Below are 19,588 nucleotides of genomic sequence, written 5' to 3'. Positions count from 1 at the left end.
CACACGGACTTCCAGCCTCCAGAACCGTGGGAGAATGACTCCATCATGCTAAGCCCCCCAGCTGCGACTTCTACAGCAGCCCAAGAAACCAACAATGAATCAGATCTTGATTTTAAAAAGAGCTGCAGGGCTGGGGTGCAGCTCCGGGGCGCAGCATGTGCTGAGCCCGCCCCCCCAGGCCCTGGGGTCCAGCCCAGCCCACCGCGACCCCGACCACTCATAACAAGACAATAAAGCCACATGACTGGGCCTTACCGGGAAGACACAATGTAACCCAGCACATGGGCCACCAGGAGCTGCCCGTGCGTCTGCTCCAGGCGGGCACAGAGCTGGTGTGTCGCCTCCTCAGCGGTTGAGGCCAAGGGCGTGGGCACGGTGAAGGAGGCCCATTTCCGGGCCTCCTCAAAAGCCAGCCTCAGCCTCCCTGGGTGGCCGCAGTCCGGAAGGCTGGCCCAGAGCAGGTCCCGCTGCGTGGGGCTCAGGGTCCTCCTTGCTGCCCCCAACAGGAGCTGGATCATTTCTTGTCCTTGGTTTCCAGAGAGGGGCCTCACCTCCCAGTAGGCCTCGGGGTCCGTGACCGTCCTCCGCACGGTGTCCAGAGCCCCCCGCTGCCCCGAGCAAGCTGAGAGGATGAGGTGCACCTTTGGGGGACACCTGAGAGGCAGCCAGGGGATCCTCCGGGAGCCTCGGACAGAGTCCAGGTCGTCCACCGAGTCCAGCAGCAACACCAGGGACTCGAAGTTCCTGCGGGAGACGGTGTGGAGGAGGCCGCACAGGAGCTGGGCCACCCTGGCCTGGGCCTCCAGGACCTGGGGGGGCGGTGGGGGCAGCCCGAAAGCCAGGCACACTTGGAAGCAGAGGCTCTTCAGGAGGCTGCGGGCGTCGGAGCTCATCTGCGACGTCCCCAGCAGCCGCAGGACCGTCACCGTCTTGTGGCCGAGCAGCCCGGGCATCTGCTCAGCCAGCTTGCACACCAGGGCAGACTTCCCGACGCCCGGGGGGCCGAAGAGGACCACGGGGCCGTGGGGCTGGCTGTCGTCTCGTCTGAGCCGCTGCCCAAGCTGAGCCAGCAACTCCCGGCGGCCACAGAAGGTCCCGGTGGCCTCTGCGCCCTGCCAGAGGTGGTGGCGGATCTCCTGGTAGAGCCAGGCCAGGTCCTGCCCGGCCAGCTCCAGCTCCCGGAGATGCTCGAGGACCTGGTGGTCAGCCCTGGCCACAAACTGCTCGCCCAGCTCCCGGAGGTAGCGGGCGTGAGCCTTGTTCTTGGGGTTCACCAGGTCTCGGCTCCACGGCAGGCGGTGGGTCTTGAGGACCCCAGGGTGTGCGTCAGCAACGCGCCCCTTGAGGTCCCTCAGAAGGTTCTGGGCGTCGGTGTCCAGGCAGCCGTCCGCGAGCCGGTCCACCATCTTGAGGGCGCAGTCCTCCAGGATGTGCTTGTTGAGGTCCTGGATCTCTCGAAGGAAGACAGTGGCGCCCCGCTCCCCAGCCGCTGAGCCCAGCAGGCCCCGCTCCATCTCCCACTCGATGACTGCAAAGCAGAGGGGGTAGAAAGGCTGGTCAGCATGGTCACCCGCTGGCCCGCAGGGGGTCCCTGGCTCCCGGGTTCAAGTTCAGCATGTGGAGGGGCTACCTGGGCATCTTCCCCAAACCCGCAGGGCTGGACCCACCTCCAGAAGTTGGCCTGTGGGTCCGCACGTCCAACAAGCCTGCAGGTGACCGCCAGTCCAGGACCAGCACCGATTTAGCCACCATTATTAATCAACTGACCTCTGCAGCAGGCAGCGCGTGTGGAAAAGCAGCCCGTCATCAAACAATGCAAAAGTCAGCCCCGAGTCCCCACAGCACCCAGCTATCCAGCAGTTCCACTCCTAGGACTCTGCCCCAAAGAACTGAAAACAGATATTCAACAAACACTCGCACACCCTCAATCACAGCAGCCCAAAGGTGAAGACAGTCTAAACGTACAGCAATGGATAAAGTTATGTGGTTCAGCCACACAGTGGAATACTGTACAGCCATGAAAAGGGGTGAGGCACTGACACCTGCTGCAAGGCAAAGGAACCCTAGAAACATGACGCCAGACGCAGAGGCCACAGGGTGTGTGGTCCCTCTAGTTCAGGGTCCAGACCTGGCAGACCTATAGAGCTGGAAAGAGGATCAGTGGCTGCCAAGCACAGGGAGAGGGCAGTGGGAAGCGACTGCTAGAGGGGATGGGGTCTCCCTTCAGGGGGATGAAAATATTCTGGCTGCACAACATTATGAATGTACCTAATGCCACCAAATCGTTCCCTTTCCAAAGGTGAATGCTAGGCTATGTGAACTCAGCTCCAAAAAAAAAAAAAAAAAAAAAAAAAATCCAGTGTGTCTGTTTCAGGTGCCTCCTTCATATATTCTATCAACAAACATTAGAGTGGACATTCCTGTCTAGATGAATAAATGGCAGCATAAACGGACAGACAGCTGGTGAGGAAACAGCTGGTCTTTCCCAACTGAGAAGGACAAGTGGGTATTTGAAGCTACAAGAAAAATGTGTGTGTGTGTGTGTGTGTGTGTGTGTGTGCTGCACACGCATCTGCAAAAGCTGGGAAGCTGGGAGTTTCTAATGAGACTGGCTTCCGTGGGGAGACAGCAGTTCATTCTGTCCTAAGAGCAAGGATCGGTGCCTTTAAGCATAAAGGGCCAGAGAGTAAGTGTCCGAGGCCCTCACAGGCCAGGCGGTCTCGGTCACCACGGCGGACCCAGCTGCCAGGGCACGAGTGCAAACAGACAGCGTGCGGACGAAGGCACCTGGGCATGCGCCAGCAAAGCTGCATTGACAAAATCAGGCAGCTGATGGAGCTGGCCGCAGCCCAGGCTGGCCGACCCCTGCCCCACGGCCTGCAGCCGCTGCCCCAGGACCCACATTTTCCAGGACCGGGGCCCACTCTGACTCTCCTTGGAGGCTGTTGTTTTGAAGGAGTCCGACGGGAGGAGTTATTTTTGAAGCTGCTCTGGGCTCAGCGGAGGCTCCCAGTTCTCTGCTGCTGAAGGCCCCGGGACCCTGGGGACCGACTAAGGCAAGTCAGAGTTAAGAGCCGCAGGCAGGGGTTGGGCTCAGTGGTGGAGCCTCGCCCAGCACGTGGAGCACTGGGCTTGATTCTCAGGACCCCATAAAATAAATCAATACATAAAATAAAGTCATTGTGCCCAACTACAACTAAAAAAAATATTTTTAAAAAGTCAGGAGCCGCCCAGATGTGGCAGATGTGGTGCACACCTGTAATCCCAGCTACCTGGGAGGCTGAGGCAGAAGTCTGAGATCAGCCTCAGCAACTTGGTGAGACCCTATCTTGAAACAAATTTTTTTAAAAAAAGGGGGGCTGGTGATGTGGCTCAGAGGTTAAAAACCCCTGGGTTCACTCCTCAGGACCAAAAAAAAAGTAGAAAAAGAAAAGGGAGAAGGCTGGGAATATAGCTGAATCCCCCCACCACCACCACCTGGTTCAATCTCCAATTACACACACACACACACACACACACACACATACAATCCTTCTTTGAGAGCCCTCACGACCCCTTGGCCTCAAGGGAGGAAGGTAGGGATGAAGGCAACTACACTCCAAAATGGAATCCTTCTCGGACACTGTGTGGCTTTGGGAAAATCTCTGTACCTCTCTGAGCCTGTTTTCTCCCCTGTAATGTGGGTGTACTCGTCCATCCTGATGGGGGCGCTGTTGTGAGACTTTTCTATGGAATAATGCTTGGGAGAAGCCGAGCATTCTACGTGGGAGGGAAAGAAGCCAGTCTCAAAAGGTTAAGATGGTGAGCTTCCATTGTGTATTGTTCAAGTAACACATTAGAGAGATGGTGGTGCATTCCAGGCTGCCAAGAGCTGGGGGTTCAGGGGAAACAGAGTGTGGTTATAAACAGGTAGCAGGGGAAAGGCAGCAGAAAAGGGGGTGCAGCAGGAGAGAGAAGGAGAACCCAGACCCTGGGAAACAGCAGACCAAGGACATGCTACAAAAGACCTGGCCAGATTTCCTCCAAGTGTCAAGGTTGCCAAGCACGGTGCAGCCTGCAATCCCAGCTCTCAGGAGGCAGAGGCAGGAGGGTCACAAGTTCAAGGCCAGCTCCAGCAATTTAACGAGCCCCTGTCTCAAAATAAAATTTAAAAGGGGCTGGCGTTGTAACTCCGTGGTCGAGCGCTTGCCTAACATGTGTGAGGCCCTGGGTTTGATCCTCAGAACCACACAAAAATAAACACATAAAATAAAGGTAATGTGTCCATCTACAACTAAAAGCAAAATCTTAAAAAAATGTATTTAAACTAAAATAAAATTTAAAAGTCTGAGGGTGAGACTCAGTGGTGCAGGACTTGCCTAGTGGCATGTGTGAGCCCTGGTTCCATTCCCTGAACTCTGTGTGTGTGGCCGGGGGTGGGGGTGGGGTGTCAAGGTCACCAAGAACAAGGAAAGACTGTGAAACTGTCACAGACCAGTTTTGGCAAATGTACAGTAAAATTATATTTATATAAATTTCTTCTTTCAATATATTTATATGAATCAATATATTTAATGTGGAGAATATAAATTCATGTGTTAAATATGTTGATGGTAGAAATGAATATACTTAATATTTTAGTTAATAGTCTTCCTTTTTCTGTGCTTTCAACTACCTGAGGTCAATGGTGGTTTGAAACAATTCATGTTTTAAATTGCACACCATTTTGTGTCCTGGGACAAAATCTGTGTCACCCTGCTCCATCCCTCCCAGCACATGAATCATCCCTTTGTCCAGCGTATCCAGGCTGTATATGCTACCCACCCATTAGTCACAGTAGGCATCTGGGTTATCAGACGAACACTGGGGTATCACAGTGCTTAAGTTCAAGTAACTTTCATTTTACTTAATAATGGTCCCTAAGTGCAAACTTTTATTAGAGTCTATGGTTATAAATGGTTGTATATTGTTATTTGTTAGTGTTAAGCTATTGCTATGCCTAAGTTTAAGTTAAACTTGATCAGAGATATGTCTATAAAGGGGAAAGCACAGCCTATGCAGGGCTTGGTGCTATCTGCAGTTTTGGGTGTCTGGAGAGTTGTGGATGTACCCCCTGTGGATAAGCGAGGGCTACTGTGATATAAATTAACCTCCTCAAAGTCCATATACTGACCTCCTACTAACTCATAGAGAAGAGCCTATCTCTGTTGGACGGCAGGTGGTGATGGAAACGACTTGTCACGTTGTGTTTGTAGAAAACTCTTTCTAGCAGTGAGCGAGGAAGACGGCTGCAGGGAGAGTGAAGGGCGGGGGTCGGTGGCCAGGAGGGCGGGGAGGGCACAGAAGTCCTGTGCAGTGGAGGGATTCCCAGGGACAGGAGCCCTCTCTGGGGAGGTGGAGCCACCACAGGCTGGAGGGCTGGGGATAAACTCAGTGTTCCTGACCACGACTCCTCCCTGCTGTGTGTGCCTGGTTCCACCTCAGACGCAGGTGCCAGAAGCCTGGAGACTCACACACACACACACACACACACACACACACACACACACACAGGGCCAGCTCAGCGCCTCTCAGCAGGGGCTGCTCTTGGACCACCACAGGGTTCAACTCTTCTAATCTGCCTGAGACTAAGCGAGGTTTTAGCACTACAAATCTTTTTCTCATTTTTGGTACCAGGGATTGAACCCAGGGGCGCTTAATCACTGAGCCCCATCCCCAGCCCTATTTTCCCTAGTTTGTATTTTATTTAGAGACAGGGTCTCACTGAGTTGCTCAGGGCCTTGCTAAATTGCTGAGGCTGGCTTTGAACTTGGGATACTCCTGCTGCAGCCTCCTGAGCTGCTAAAACTACAGGCTGCAGCACTACAAACCTTGCATCCTGCGAAGCCCTCTATTCCAGGCAAATTGGGATGGTGGTGACCCTAGAATTCTTCCCCCACCCCATACCAGAGGCCTTTCTGGGAGAAAGGCTGAAGGATCCAGGGAAATGAGGAGGGTCCCAAGGTCAAGATCACACAGGACTTGTCTGCACTATCTTGCAGCAGTAAAATCCCTTTTCCAGAGCGAGCGTCTGGGAGCTAGGGGGATTGGCATTGACAGCAAGGCTGCATTTGGGGCCCTGGGAGATGCACATTCTGGACACACGGTCCATTTCACATGCACCACGGAGGGGCTCCCTGTAGCCTCACCTGACCGGTGGTGGCGGTGCCACTGCTCCTGGCTGATGAGGCCCCGCCTCCAGGCCTCCTGAGCTCCAGAGCGAAGGACAGAGGTCAGAGTGGCCTCCTCAGGCCCAGGAGCCTCCCTGCCACCTGTCGCCTGCAGGACGTAGGTAGGAGGAACTGAGTTCTCGTCTCTCCGGAAGCGTCGTGCCACCAGCTCCAGGTCACGTGGCCTGGCTGTCAGCTGGGCCCTCAGTGCCTCCCACTCCTTCTCCTCAATCACGGAGGGGACTGGACAGGGGCCATACTGGTCACCTATAAGGGCCTGGCAGAGAAATGGGCAGAGAGGGGAGTACAGCTTCAGATCTCCAAGTGGCACTCAGCTCTGTGCCCAGAGAAGAGTTCATGAACCCCCTGAGTGTGAACCTGGTGGCAATACCAAGGTTGAGAATTACTAAGTGCAGGCTGGGCGTGGTGGCACCCGCCTGTCATCCTAGCAGCTCAGGAGGCTGAGGAAGAAGGATGGTGAGTTCAAAGCCTGCCTCAGCACAAGTGAGGCGCTAAGCAACTCAGGGAGACCCTGACTCTCAATAAAACACAGAAAAAGGCTGGGGGTGGGGCTCAGTGGTTGTGTGCCCCTGAGTTCAATCCCCAGTACCAAAAAAAAAAAAACCACTCAGGTTGGTGCCAAAGTCTTGAATTTCCTCATGGTAAGATGGAAGCAATTACCCACCCTATTGGGTTGTTCCAGAATATTCCAGGGGTGTGCACCTGGGAAAGCTGGATCAAGGGAATCGGTGATGATGGGACGTTGAAGGGCCTCGGTCCCTTCGACAGTAATGGTCTTGGAGGAACCAGAAAGGTTGGAAAAGTCATCGCCAGTGGACCACAGAGATCAGGGTAAGGAGCCCTGGCTGGCAGGATGGGAGCAGGGAAATAGGAAGAGCTCCCAGCAGGAGTGACTTGGGGCTCTGGAGACGCTGGAGCTGCTGGTGTCCCAAGAGACACCTCTAAAAGGAAGCGCCGTGGGGAGCCGTCCCCTGCTGATGTGCTGCCTAATGGCTTGTTTACCAGAGACGCCTCCACGGCTCCCAGCACAGCTGATTTCCATGGAAAGTCCCCCAGATCAGAGCCTTGGAGGACAACAGTGGTGGGCATCTCGGACAGTGGAGGGGCAGGGCCGGGTTCAAGAGGGAAGCAAGAGCAAGCAGAGGTCACCAGCCCTGGAGCCCTTCTGGAAGGTTCCAGGCTAGCTGGTTAGACCTGGGGAGGCCTGGAGATCATCCTCCCATCTCCCAGCCATCTGGAGGCCACGATGTGCTTTTTGCTGCCTGCAATTTGGATTGCAAAACCTAATTCCTCCTAGAGTTCTTTCCCCCCTCTCTCTCTCTCCCTTGCTCTCTGTTTTCTGTTTTCAAACATTTTCCCCTCCTTGGAAACTCAACAGCATGATCACAGAGTTCCTTTGGAAAATTAAATTTTAAAAACCAGAAAAATGATTGTGAAGGGAATTTCTAAGCAGGGCTGTGGAACCTTCCAGATGTTAGAACACTTTTTAAAGCAAGAGTCATTCAAATAAATCAGTGCTGATATATGAAGAGAAGAACCCAGAAAAAATAGGCCCACACAGGAGCAGCCTACCTACAGTAAAGTATAATGCAGAAGGCTTCTCTCAGCCGGCCCTGGGTCTGAGTTTGGTTGGTTGGTTGGTTTTGTTCTTGAGGGAGGTCTATCTATGAGGCAGCACTATCCAATGGAACTTTCTACAAAGCTGGGAGAATATTAATCTGTGCTGTCCAACATGACAGCCTCTTGTTGCAAGGCGATCAGTGCAAAGGAGGAACTGAAATCTTAATTCTATTTGACTTTAATTAGTCTAACTTGCATTGCTCACGTGATTCTTGACCCCTGTGTTGGACCCTGCAATACTACAGCCAGAGAGACTCTGTCCATTCGTCCCCCACCCCCACCCCACCAAACAGCTCTCTCTCCTACATTTTTTTTTATTTATCTCTGGGAGAGTTTCTTCCCTCTTATCTGGAGCTGCTAAACGCTTCTTCGTGATTTGATGAAGGCGAGTGGGGCAAAGATACTTTATTTTTTCCCTTCTTTGCTAACTAGAATAAGGGTTGACAGACTTTTTCGGAAAGTGCCACACTGTCGGTGTTTTGCAGTCCAGAGGGTCCAGGTCACGAAGCCCCAGCTCGCTATCATTTAGCCCCAGACTTTATGTAATAGATGGGAGTGGCTGAGGGACCATAAAATGTATTTACAAATACACGTGGCCAGGTTTGTCCCACAGGCTGTAGTTTGGTAGCCTGGGCTCTAGGGCTTGAGAGTAAATGTCACACTTCTCAGAGGGATCTGGAACTTGATGTGGCATGAAGCCAAGGTGCTGAAATACAATCCCAGGACAAAGGTTCACACTGTTCACTGTGAGCTGGGGATTGTTTTGATGAACAAGGGGGCACACCTGGGAAGCCACAAGAGAAGGCCAGCCATGGAAAGTCACCTGCCATCCGTGGGTACACGGAGAAAAGAATTCCCCAAACCCTGTGGGTTCCCACTTTCCCTCTGGCTTCCCAGAGTCACACAGACATGAAGGTGGGGGGGAGGAGGAGGAAGGTTCCATCAAATTCTAAGATGCTTTCCAGCTTTAACATTCTATCCTCCAGCTCCTCTGCTGCCTCATTTGACTAGTAATGCCTGGATCCCAGCTAGGGCTGCAGAAAGAATGGCGGGATCCATTGGCCATGTCTGCCCTGGGCAGGCTTTGGGAACAGGTAGGACCGGAGAAATGTCACACGCTTCCCTCCTCTGTTTGCTTTGGCTGGGGATCAGGGCCCACATCCTGGAGATGGAAAAGGCAGTAAGGTCTCCCCCTCCCTCCCAAGGGACTCACAACAAAAGCTGGCCCGATGGACGTCTTGCGACACCGGTCCAGCTCTTCCAAGCAGATTTCGGTGGTCATGTGGTCAGTGGCCTCCGTGTTCTGAATTCCCCACCTCAGATCAACAACCTGGGGATTATAAGGGTGGGGGTTGTCAGGGAGGTGACGTGATGGGTGATTTTTTTCCACTCCCTTTGACAAAAGCATAAAGTTCCTTTCAATAATTTTTTGGGGGGAGGGGGAACCAGGGATTGAACTCAGGGGCACTTTACCACCAAGCCCCATCCCCAGTTCTATTTATTTAGAGGCAGGGTCTCCCTGAGTTGCTCAACACCCTGCTTTTATTGAGGCTGGCTTTAAACTCGTGATCCTCCTGCCTCAGCCTCCTGAGCCACTGGGATGACAGGTGTGGGCCACCGAGCCCAGCTCCTTTTTATAATTTTTGACACTAGGGGGATTTCTTGATTAAAAGAATTTAAAACAAAATCCATAATCTCTGTGGGATCATGAGAAAAACATCGGGTAGACCCAGGTTAGGGGGCAGGGAGTGAGCCAGGATGCCCAGCCGGTCCTCTGTTAGACAGCCACGGCCGGGAACAACAAGGAAAGACTGAAGACTGTCACAGACCAGGGCAGCCTGCTAGGTGGGACCCTGAGTGGGATCCTCCACCAGAAAGAACTGGCCAAGTGGAATAAAATCTGGAGGTTGCTTAACAGCAATGTACCCATGTGGCTTTTGTAGTTGTAAAAAATGTTATAATTATGGCAAGGCAGTTGTTCCGGGTGGGTGAGGTCTTAACAGTGGGAGAGGCGGTGCAGGGGGACTCTCTGTACTGTCAGGCAAACTTCCTGTCAACCTAAATCCCAAAGTCAAAGATTTACTTGAAAACCACATTTGAAAACCATTTTGAGAAAGGCAACCGGGTGTTTTCAAACTGCTCCTTTTTAAACGAGGATACGTCCATGCTTGCTTCCAGATCCTTCTCTGTAAAGGAGGGTATTTAGTTGGACCGAAATTGGGTGCAGCCAGGTCTCCTTGGCAACCGCACGCTTGCGGTCCATTTCTGATGGCCAGAGGGAGGCGGGCAGGATGGTTCGGTTCAAGAGGCAAAGCTGAGTCTGGGGGAGACTGGAATGAGGGGAGAAGAGGGACTCAGGACAGGCCTCTTCTTCCTAACATCTTTAGCTCAGAGAGAAAGAAATGCAGACTCATAACCAACTGCAGCTAGGGGTAAATAGCAATGGGACTGAAGGTGGCCGGAGCGAAACGGGGCAGGATCCTCAGGCGTGGGTGCAGAGAAGGGAAAAGAGTCAGGACCAGCCTTAGAAAGGGCTTTTGCCTAGAACCACTGTCTCCTGACTGCCTGTTGAGGACACTCACAAGGTCCAGCACTTAGCTCCGGTGTGGGCATCAAACAACCACAGGGGTCTGAGCAGTTTGCTGTCCGCCTGTTTTCCTGTTAGTGCCTCTGACATTGAACTCTCTCTCTCACGATCAATGACAGAGCGAGATTCCCAGCATGACTTCTTTCTTAGTACTCTATAAACGGTGCTTCATCTTTTAATCAAACGGGACTTTGATGCCATGAATCGCTGTCGTACATCCAAGGAGGCAGCCTCAGTCCAGCTGAGACTCCAGACACGGTTCCTCAGTTTCTGCATTGAGAAGTTCAAGAAACCGAATCCCCAGACTGGGATTGGCCCAAGAGTCATAGAAGACCCTGTGTGGGGACCGTGGGGACTGTGCCCAGGGAGCAAAACATCAGTGCTCCAGGAAGAAGAACATCCCACCCCCATCCTCACCCCCAAAACCACATGACAGTCTTGACCTCCTCCCGAAGCTGCCCCGGGACACGGAGGCCCCCAGGGCAGGACCAAAGCTGACACTTAAATGACATGCTCAAGGTCATACCTCCAGGGAGGCAGTGGTGGGCCCGGCTCCAAAGCAATCTCTCCTAGCCGTGGTGCTGTGCCTCCCGCAGGGTCAGCCCCAGGCCCAGGGCCCTAATGCCCCTGTCTGCTTCATCACTATCTCAGGGCCTTTTCTGCACAGCCACCTCGCAGGGGGGTTTGCAGGGCCCAGCGCAAAAGCACAGGAGATCTCTTGTTTTAAAATCACTGTGAATTTCAAGACCCAACAAGGAAGGCGTTAAGCTGGCCTGGAGCCCTTCCAGCTAAGGGTTCCCGATGGCTCAAGGCAGCCCTTACCTCGAATGTCAGGCCGTGCTTTTGGCAGAAGGTCTGCACTTGTGGGCAGGCGGCAGACTGCAGGGCCTCCCTCTCTGCATCCATATCTGCAAGGAACGCCGAGAGGCTGTGAGCGCAAAGCAACCAGAACCCCCCCCCAAAAAAAAAGCTCTGCTTATCACCTCATGTGTCCCCACCAAGGCCAGAGCCACTTGGAGCAAATCAAAGATTCAGAAACCATCAAGTAAACTCAAGGAAGGGGCTGGGCTGGGGCTCAGGGCAGAGCACTTGCCTGGCACAAGCGAGGCACTGGGTTCCATCCTCAGCACCACATAAAAATAAATGAATAAAATAAAGGTATTGTGTCCATTTATAATTATAAATAAATAAGCAAACCCAGGGAGGCCGGCCATTCTGGTAGCCTGGGACTTTCCCAGGACAGACTATTTAAATCCCATATCCCAAGAAACCCCTCTGTCCTGGGCCAACCAAGACGATTGGTCACCCACCCTAGATGAGGGTGGCCAGGTAAAACACAGGATGCCTGGCTGAATTTGCATTTTACATAAGCTATGGAATACCTTGTTAGCATAAGTATGTCACATTGCATGCAGTATTTGGGATATACTTATGCTAAAAGATATTGGTGATCTATCTGACTCGCAAATCGAACTGGACATCCTGGTGGTGTGGGCTGTTGTGTCTTGTTTTTCTAAATCTGGCAGCCAGGCCCAGTGTAAGCTTAGACGCCAAGACGGTCCCCACCAGTGACTGCACCGTGTAGTCTTATGCCAAGTGTCAGGCTATCCTCAGTTTCCCTTTCCATGAAATGGGGGTGGTGCCTCTCTTTGCAGGGCTGCAGGCTCCCCAAAGTCAAGGACTTGCCTTGAACATTGCTGAAGTCTCAGCCCCTAACCCAGGAAGTGCAGTTGGATCACTGAATCTCCCAAGTAGCTCTGAGTGAAGAAATCTTTGTTTTCTGTGTGGCCAGGGGGTTGTCACTCTGGTATCCATGAGAGGAGTTTCTCAAAACTACTGATGCAAATAAAATTAAATAAAATAAATCTGTCTAGGGGCCTTAGCATGGTGGCTGACCCTGGTGTCCAGTCTTGGATATGCCTCCTTCCCACCTCATCATCATCCCCATCTGCAATGTAGTAAGGTCACGACCTGCCTTACCGTGCCTCAGGCTATTTAAATGTGTCCATAAAATATTTGTCAGGCAGTTACATTGCGCCCAGACCCTTGGTAAGCATCAATGGCACAATAGCCAGGGAGAGATATGTAATTAACCTGTGTAGGGTCTCAGGCCTGGCATCCCAGCGACTCAGAGGCTGAGGCAGGAGGATCGCGAGTTCAAAGCCAGCCTCAGCAACTTAGTGAGGCCCTAAGCAACTCAGTGAGACCCTGTCTCTAATAAAATACAAAATAGGGCTGAGATGTGGCTCAGTGGTCAAGTGGCCCTGAGTCCAATCCCTAGTACCCCAAAATAAATAAATAAAATAAAAGAGCTGGGGATGTAGTTTAGTAACAGAGTGCTTGCCTAGCATGTGAGAAAACCTCGGTTCAATCCCCAACACTGCAGAAAGAGAGAGAGAGAGAGAGAGAGAGAGAGAGAGAGAGAGAGAGAGAGAGAGAGAGAGAGCTACTAATTAAAAAATGTCAGCTGGTTGCTCATAGTCATATTAACATAAAATCAGATTGTTTTAAAAATTTAAAAAAAAACTGAACTTACACCGGAAGACAGCACACTAAAAGACAAGATTGTGAAGTGCACAAAACTCATCACCTCCAAATTATTTGACTCCATTTTTTTAAATTTATTTTTTTTAGTTGTAGTTGGACACAACACCTTTATTTCACTTGTTTATTTTTTTGTATGTGGTGCTGAGGATCGAACCCAGAGTCTCGCACGAGCCAGGCGAGCGCTCTGCCACTGAGCCACAACCCCAGCCCCTATCTGACTCCATTTACCATGAGCTTTGCACTTGAAGCTGTTTAAAAATACGAACTTGGGATAATAGAAATGGCAGATCATGGTGTGCTACTGCATGGTTTGGTAAATTCGATTGGCAGCTCGAAGCTGTAGGGGGAATATTTACAGCATAGAAATTGGCAGCCAACCTGGATGGGTGTTTGGCTGTGGGTGGCGTTTGTGGGTTTGCTTTTTCTTTTGGAGAACAATCATGAACAGGACATGGCTCTACGTGGTTGTGGCTCTTGTGAAGCTCACGGCCTGGTGGCAGGGGACACAAATTCATGATGGCAATTTATGAAAAGTGCTGCTTGAGAAGCCACGGTGGGCTGTGCTGGAGAACAGGGTCGACCCACTCACTCTCCACAGGGGCAGAGGGGACTCCCTGAAGAAGAGGTGTTTTTGCCGAAACCCACGGATGGGAAGGCCAAGGGAAGGGGAACTCCGGGTGAGGGTCTTGACGCGAGGCTCAGGGCTTCGTGGGTTCCAGGACCTGCCAGACATGAGTGTGGCTACGACACTCAGACGAATTGAAGATCGTATGAGACAGTTAGGGAGGTGGACAGGGTCCTGACACGCAGGATCATGTAGCTGTGGCAAGAATCTGGCACTTTTTAAGCCCAATATATGCACATGTGTTATAGATATTAGTTGCAATGTCACATGCCACTCACAACAACTCTGTTAAGCCGGCTCTCAGCTCAGCTCATTGAGGAGGAAACAGAGCGTCCAGGAGGCTCCTGCTCACTGGTTCCCAGGTGGGTCACTAGCTGAGCTGCATTCACATGAGGGTCTCTTGGAGGACCCTGTGAACCATGTCCATTATTACCCTGGCACCCCCAAGACTGCCCACCTGCCCGGGGCCCTCCGTCCTGCCTGCACCTTACCTGAGACCGTGGAGCTGATGAAGATGGCCACGCTGCTGGGGGGAGGCTCCGGGAGGGGACCTGGCTGCCCGTGGAGAAGCCGCCGGCGGGTGCCTGGGCTGAGGGGCTCCAAGCTCATGCTGCCCACCCACCTGGACGCTCCCTTCCTGGGAAGGGGTCTAAGGCCCAGGAACCTCACGCCAGTGGCCAGGTGACCTTCCTGGGAGGCCAGATGGCAAAGCCATCAGGGGGTCCGGCTGTGTCACCCTCCATGGAGCCCTCAGCAGCGGCAGCCCCGTCCCCTCGGCGCCCAGGAGGGTGGCTGCTGCCCTGGGCCTGCGAGCGCTAACGGGGCTCTGGCCAGTGGCCTCCCAACTGAGGCCCCTGGATGCCGCCTCCTCCACACCCCGCAGCCTTCCTGGGTCCCCGCCCTGAGAGTTCAGTGGTCACCCAGCAACTGCTGTTTCCTGGTGCTGGGTTTTGGGACCCAGGGACCAGCCAGTCTCTCCAACACCTGGGTCTCCTGGGGCCTCCGTGTAAGCTGAGCCTGGGCTCAGGTGTGCAAGGGAACTGGAGGGTGCCAGAGAAACTCCCCCCCGACGGGACATTATTGAGGCCACCCTGGCCATTTACTGTGTCTACCCACCTCTGCAAAGTCGCAGACCACCGCTCCGGCGTCTCCTGGGGGAGCTGAGGGGCTGCCTTTCCCGGGCAGAGGCCACTGTCTGCAGCAAAGCCAGGACCCCTCAGGGCACTCACCCCGGGGGCCTTCGTGAAGGGAGTACAAGTTAAGGGCCAGTCTCCAGATGACAGCCCCGTGGAACAGGGCCGCAGGCAGCCCGGTCTGCCAACCCCAGGCAGCGGGCTCCGGGTGGCACCTCCTCCCCCGACCAGGGCCCGCTCTGTGCTGCCTCTGTGCCTGCTCTGGCTGTCCCCTCCTGCCTGGTTCACCCAGGATCGCTGTCATTCAGGAGCCCCAAGACCTTCAGGGTCTATGATTTTATGGAAGAATTTATAATTTCAGAAAAGCCACCGTAGGTTATGGTTAGGGTTGATCAAAGTGGACAGACCAGAACCAGCCACTGGAGAAGGTAGAGGGAGGAGGGTAGTGGCCAGGCATACAGCTGGAGAGCGGACTTCATCTCCTCCTCCTCCTCCTCCTCTTCTTCTTCTTCTTCTTCCTTCTCCTTCTCCTTCTTCCTTCTCCTTCTCCTTCTCCTCCTCCTCCTCCTCCTCCTCCTCCTCCTCCTCCTCCTCCTCCTCCTTCTCCTTCTCCTTCTTCTTCTTTTTTTTGGTACCAGGGATTGAATCCAGGGGCACTTAACCACTGAGCCCCATCCCCAGCCCTTTTTATGTTTTATTTAGAGACAGGGTCTCACTGAGTTGCTTAGGGCCTCACTAAATTGAGGAGGCTGGCTTTGAACTCACGATCCTCCTGCCTCAGCCTCCCTGACTGCTGGGATTACAGGTGCACACTGGATAGGGGAAATAATTTCTAACATTCTATAATGCAGTGGGGTAGCTATGGCTGATAACAACTAATTGCATATTTCAAAATAACTGATTTTGAATGTTCCTGACACAAAGAAATGATCGATGTGAGGTGGGGGGTATGCCAATCACTCTGATCTGCTCTTTGCACATGGTATGCATGTGTTGAAATATGCTGTACTCAGAAGAATTTATAATTATTAGGTGTCAACTGAAACTTTTTAAATATATGGATTTTGTTGGGTGTGTGTGGCTCAGTGGTAGAGCACTTGCCTAACAGGCTCAAGGCTCTGGGTCCCATCCTCAGCCCCACTGGGGGGAAATATATATATAGAGAGAGAGGATCAGCCAAGGGTACAGTGCATGGGGCAGGGTCCGGGAGAGATCGGTGCTAGCTTCCCTCTGTCCCCTCCCAGCGTTGATGGCCAGCACCTAATTCTTCCAGGAACAGTGGGTGGCAATACGCATGGTATCCTGCCAAACAGGGATTCCACCCTAAGCCTTGGTGCCCAGGTTTTGCTGGAGGTCAGACAAAGGGACAGGTTTTACCACCTGCATGGCCGACTGCAGTCCCCAGCCCCTCCTGAGGTCAACTGACTCTATGTGATGCAAAGTGCCCACCAGCAGTCACCTGGTCACAGTCTGGTGTGACTGTGTAAGTGCTCTTATCAGCCAGGCCATTCCCAGGGCTGAGCCATCGCCTCCCAGGAGCAGGTCAGGGGCTGAAATTTAACCCATTAAGTCCTGGTTCGGCCCAGGACGGCGGGCACACAGAATAATGTGCAGGTGTCCATGGGGGGGGGGGGCGGGGCTGGGCGTTCATCTTAACTGTAAAGGTACAGTAACAGAGGTGACTGTCACCATTTTACAGATGAGAAAACTAAGGCTTGGAGTGGACCTCCCCACTCGCCCAGGAGGAGCATCAGGCCTGGCCTGGTCCCTTCTTCTCCAGAGACCCCAAAGCCAGCCTGGCCCTGCAGCCACCTGCCCACCCTCCACCCAGACCCTCTGCGTTAGCCTCACCCATTGACCTACCTGGGCCCCTGCTCCGGATGCTGGTGTCTGTCTGCACGCTCCCTTCACCCAGCCTCGCCAGCCTCCTGACCTTGAAGTGACCTCCCCCACAATGGTGTACTTTTCTCCATGGCCTTGGGCCCTATCACACTCCAGCAGTGGCCACCCTCCCTGGATCACTGCTTCCTCATGTCCCCAGGGGATCAGTGTCCTTTGACGGTGACACTCCCCCCACATTTCTGCATATTCTCCAGCCCAGGCTTTCTCACTCTCTGTGTGTGTGACTGAGATTTAGAACCAGGTCACTCCTCCTCGCATGAGGGCTGTCTTGTGCATCCTTGGTTCTACCCACTAGATGGAAAAGCAGTCCCCACCACACCAAAGTCGAGATAATTTAAAGTATCTCCAGAGCTGGGCACAGAAGTGCACACCCTGTGAGCCAGTTACTTGGGAGCCGGAGCAGGAGGACCACAAGTTCTAGGCCAATCTAGGCCATTTAGCAAGACTCTGTCTCAAAATAAAGCAATCTCCAGACATTGCCAATGCCTTGCAAGGGGCAGAATCACTCCTGGTTAAGGACCCCTGGCCTGGGGCTGGGGCTGGGGCTCAGCAGCAGAGCGCTTGCCTCTCATGCATGAGGCACTGGGTTCGATCCCCTGCACCACATAAAAATAAACAAATAAAATAAAGGTATTGTGTCCATCTACAACTAAAAAAAATATTAAAAAAAAAACTGGCGGAACACATCCAGCTTATTTCAGCCTCAGGACCTTTGGATATGCCATACTGCATTCTTTCATGTCAGTTACAATTCAGCTTAAATGCTACCTCCTAAGAGGTTCTCCTTAACTGTCCCATTGCTCAGTGATCCTTTTAGTCACTTGAGTCCCAAAGCTGTCACCCTATTTTGATTTTCTGCACAGTACTCACCACATGATTCTACATGATGTACACTGTCTCTCCTGCAAGAACGTGAGTTGCACGGTGCAAGGATCTTGTCTGCCAAGGCTGGGTTGCCTGGCACATAGTAGGTGCTCAGTAAATAACTGTTACCTCAGTGGGTTCATCCACAATCGTCCATCCTTCTCAGCTGCTATTTGTGGCTGCAGAACACTGAGCAAGACCAGGCTTCCCCAGGAAGGGAACAGACCCTTTGCAGTATCTGTCTTCTGGCTTTCCCTGGGGACTTCAGCCTCCCTCTTGTTCTTGCTGGTGCTAGAAAGGCCAATTTAGAATCCTCTGGAGAAGCAGGTCACAGAAGATAGTTTTCCGAGCCCAGAGCCACCAGAAGACAAGCCTCCTGCAATTCTAGTAACTTTTGTCTTAGGCACTTTCTGGGTCTTTCCCCGCCCAATTCTCCCAGCAACTGGGATAATTAAAAGAATTATTTGGCTCTCAGGCACCGGCTTAGCTGGGCGCTCAGCCAGGAGTGGCAGTTAACTGTTGTGTGCCAGGCTGTGACCGCTCATCATAGCAGATGCCATCTGTTGAGGGTCTGGGAGGTGCCAGCCAGTTGGCATTCAGCATCAGCCGTCCAAAATACAAGCCCAAGAGGCAGTTATTAGGTTCCTGTCCCATAGATGCAGAAAACAGGTCCAGAGAAATGAGGTCACATGTGATTTCCAACAACCTCCTGGCCTAGTAAGAATGTCATGCTTTTTTATTTTTTATTTTTTAGTTGTTGATAGACCTTTATTTTATTTTATTTTATTTTATTTATATGTGGTGCTGAGAATCGGACCCAGGGCCTCACACATGCCAGGCAAGTGCCCTACCGCTGAGCCCCAACCCCAGCCCCAACCTTATAATGCTTTTATGAGAGACTGAGCCTGCACCGCACCCGGGTCATAGGAGGGACCCATGAGTTGTCAGCCATGACTGATCCCCATCATGACCACCACCACCAGCTTCCCTCAGTAAGCGGCAGTTAGGAATCAAACCCAGCTCCACAACCAATGTCAAGAACATTCCAGCAGCTGGGAGCGGTGGCGCACACCTGTAATCCCAACTACTCAGGAGGCTGAGGCAGGAGGATAGCAAGTTTGAGGCCAGCTTTAGCAACTTAACAAGGCCCTAAGCAACTTAGCGAGACCCTGTCTTAAAATAATAATAATAATAATAATAATGATGATGATGATGATGGGCTGGGGATGTGGCTCAGTGGTTAAACACCCCTGGGTTAAAAAAAATAATAATTCAGCAAGTGTTCATGAAATCTAAGTTGCTAGACCAGGGTTTCCCCAGTTTGGAACTGATGACATTTGAGCTAGAACATCCTTCATCGTGGGCAGCCGTCTAGTGCTTTGTGGACTGTAGGGCTGCATCCCTGGCCTCTCCTTGTTGTGATAACCAAAGATGTATCCTGACTTTGCCAAGGGTCCCCTGGGGAGCAAATTTCCCCTGACCCCTCACTGAGAACCACTGATCTGTCACAGTGATAACAATTTACTGTATTTTTTCATTTCTGAGGGTTCTGGGGGTGGACCTCCAGGCCTCAGGTCTGCTAGCTCTGTCACTGAGCCCACCTCCAGTCCATTGTTATTAGATTTTGATGGACTCAAGTTTGGGGTACAAATACCTACACTGTCTCCAGTTCTCCAGGCAAACTTGGGGACTTCAATCTGCTCCCCTGGTTGATCAGTGATGAAAACAAGCTTCAGAGAAGTTACATAACTTGCTCAAGTTCCCATGGCAAAGGAGGTAAGTTGAGAGTCAAACGGAAGCATGACTCTAAACCTGAGTTGTTAGCTGAACAGGAACTTGCGGAATTGAAGAATTCTTGGCAGAGGTTTTGAAATGTGATAATGGGATTTAGATTAGTTTTCTAAAGCGTCTCTATTTTTTAGAGACACATAATACAATATAGTTCAGTCCTCCATATCTGTGGGTTTGGCATCTGCAGATTCAACCAATCCCAAGTCAAAAATATCTGGAAAAATTACATCTGGGCTAAATGGATACAGACCTTTTCTTTCCCCTGACAATAAAATAAACAACACAGCATCCCAACTACGTTCACAGCATT

At 52.2% G+C, this 19,588-nt stretch overlaps 1 protein-coding gene across 2 annotated transcripts in view; it reads right to left on the bottom strand.

The window, feature by feature from the left end:
• NWD1 (NACHT and WD repeat domain containing 1) overlaps positions 1 to 17,881 on the bottom strand; it is a 61,585-nt gene extending 43,704 nt beyond the window's left edge. Inside the window, exons 1-5 of one of the 2 annotated variants that reach the window (XM_081285967.1) lie at positions 17,494 to 17,881; positions 11,239 to 11,324; positions 9,043 to 9,159; positions 6,168 to 6,465; positions 256 to 1,528 (exon numbers count right to left, since the gene is read on the bottom strand). In XM_081285967.1, coding sequence (XP_081142093.1) covers positions 256 to 1,528; positions 6,168 to 6,465; positions 9,043 to 9,159; positions 11,239 to 11,322 — 1,772 coding nt within the window. In that variant the 5' untranslated portion in view covers positions 11,323 to 11,324; positions 17,494 to 17,881. Of the gene's footprint in view, positions 1 to 255; positions 1,529 to 6,167; positions 6,466 to 9,042; positions 9,160 to 11,238; positions 11,325 to 13,341; positions 13,352 to 17,493 lie in introns of those variants that run through there. The other variant, XM_081285968.1, reaches the window with a different exon arrangement.
• Positions 17,882 to 19,588: the final 1,707 nt, after the last annotated feature.

Source organism: Spermophilus citellus, assembly GCF_964194105.1.
Source record: "Spermophilus citellus genome assembly, chromosome: 3".
Taxonomy (NCBI): domain Eukaryota; kingdom Metazoa; phylum Chordata; class Mammalia; order Rodentia; family Sciuridae; genus Spermophilus; species Spermophilus citellus.
The sequence above is the reverse complement of the archived record's forward strand: the minus strand, read 5'-3'. Positions and strand labels throughout refer to the sequence as shown.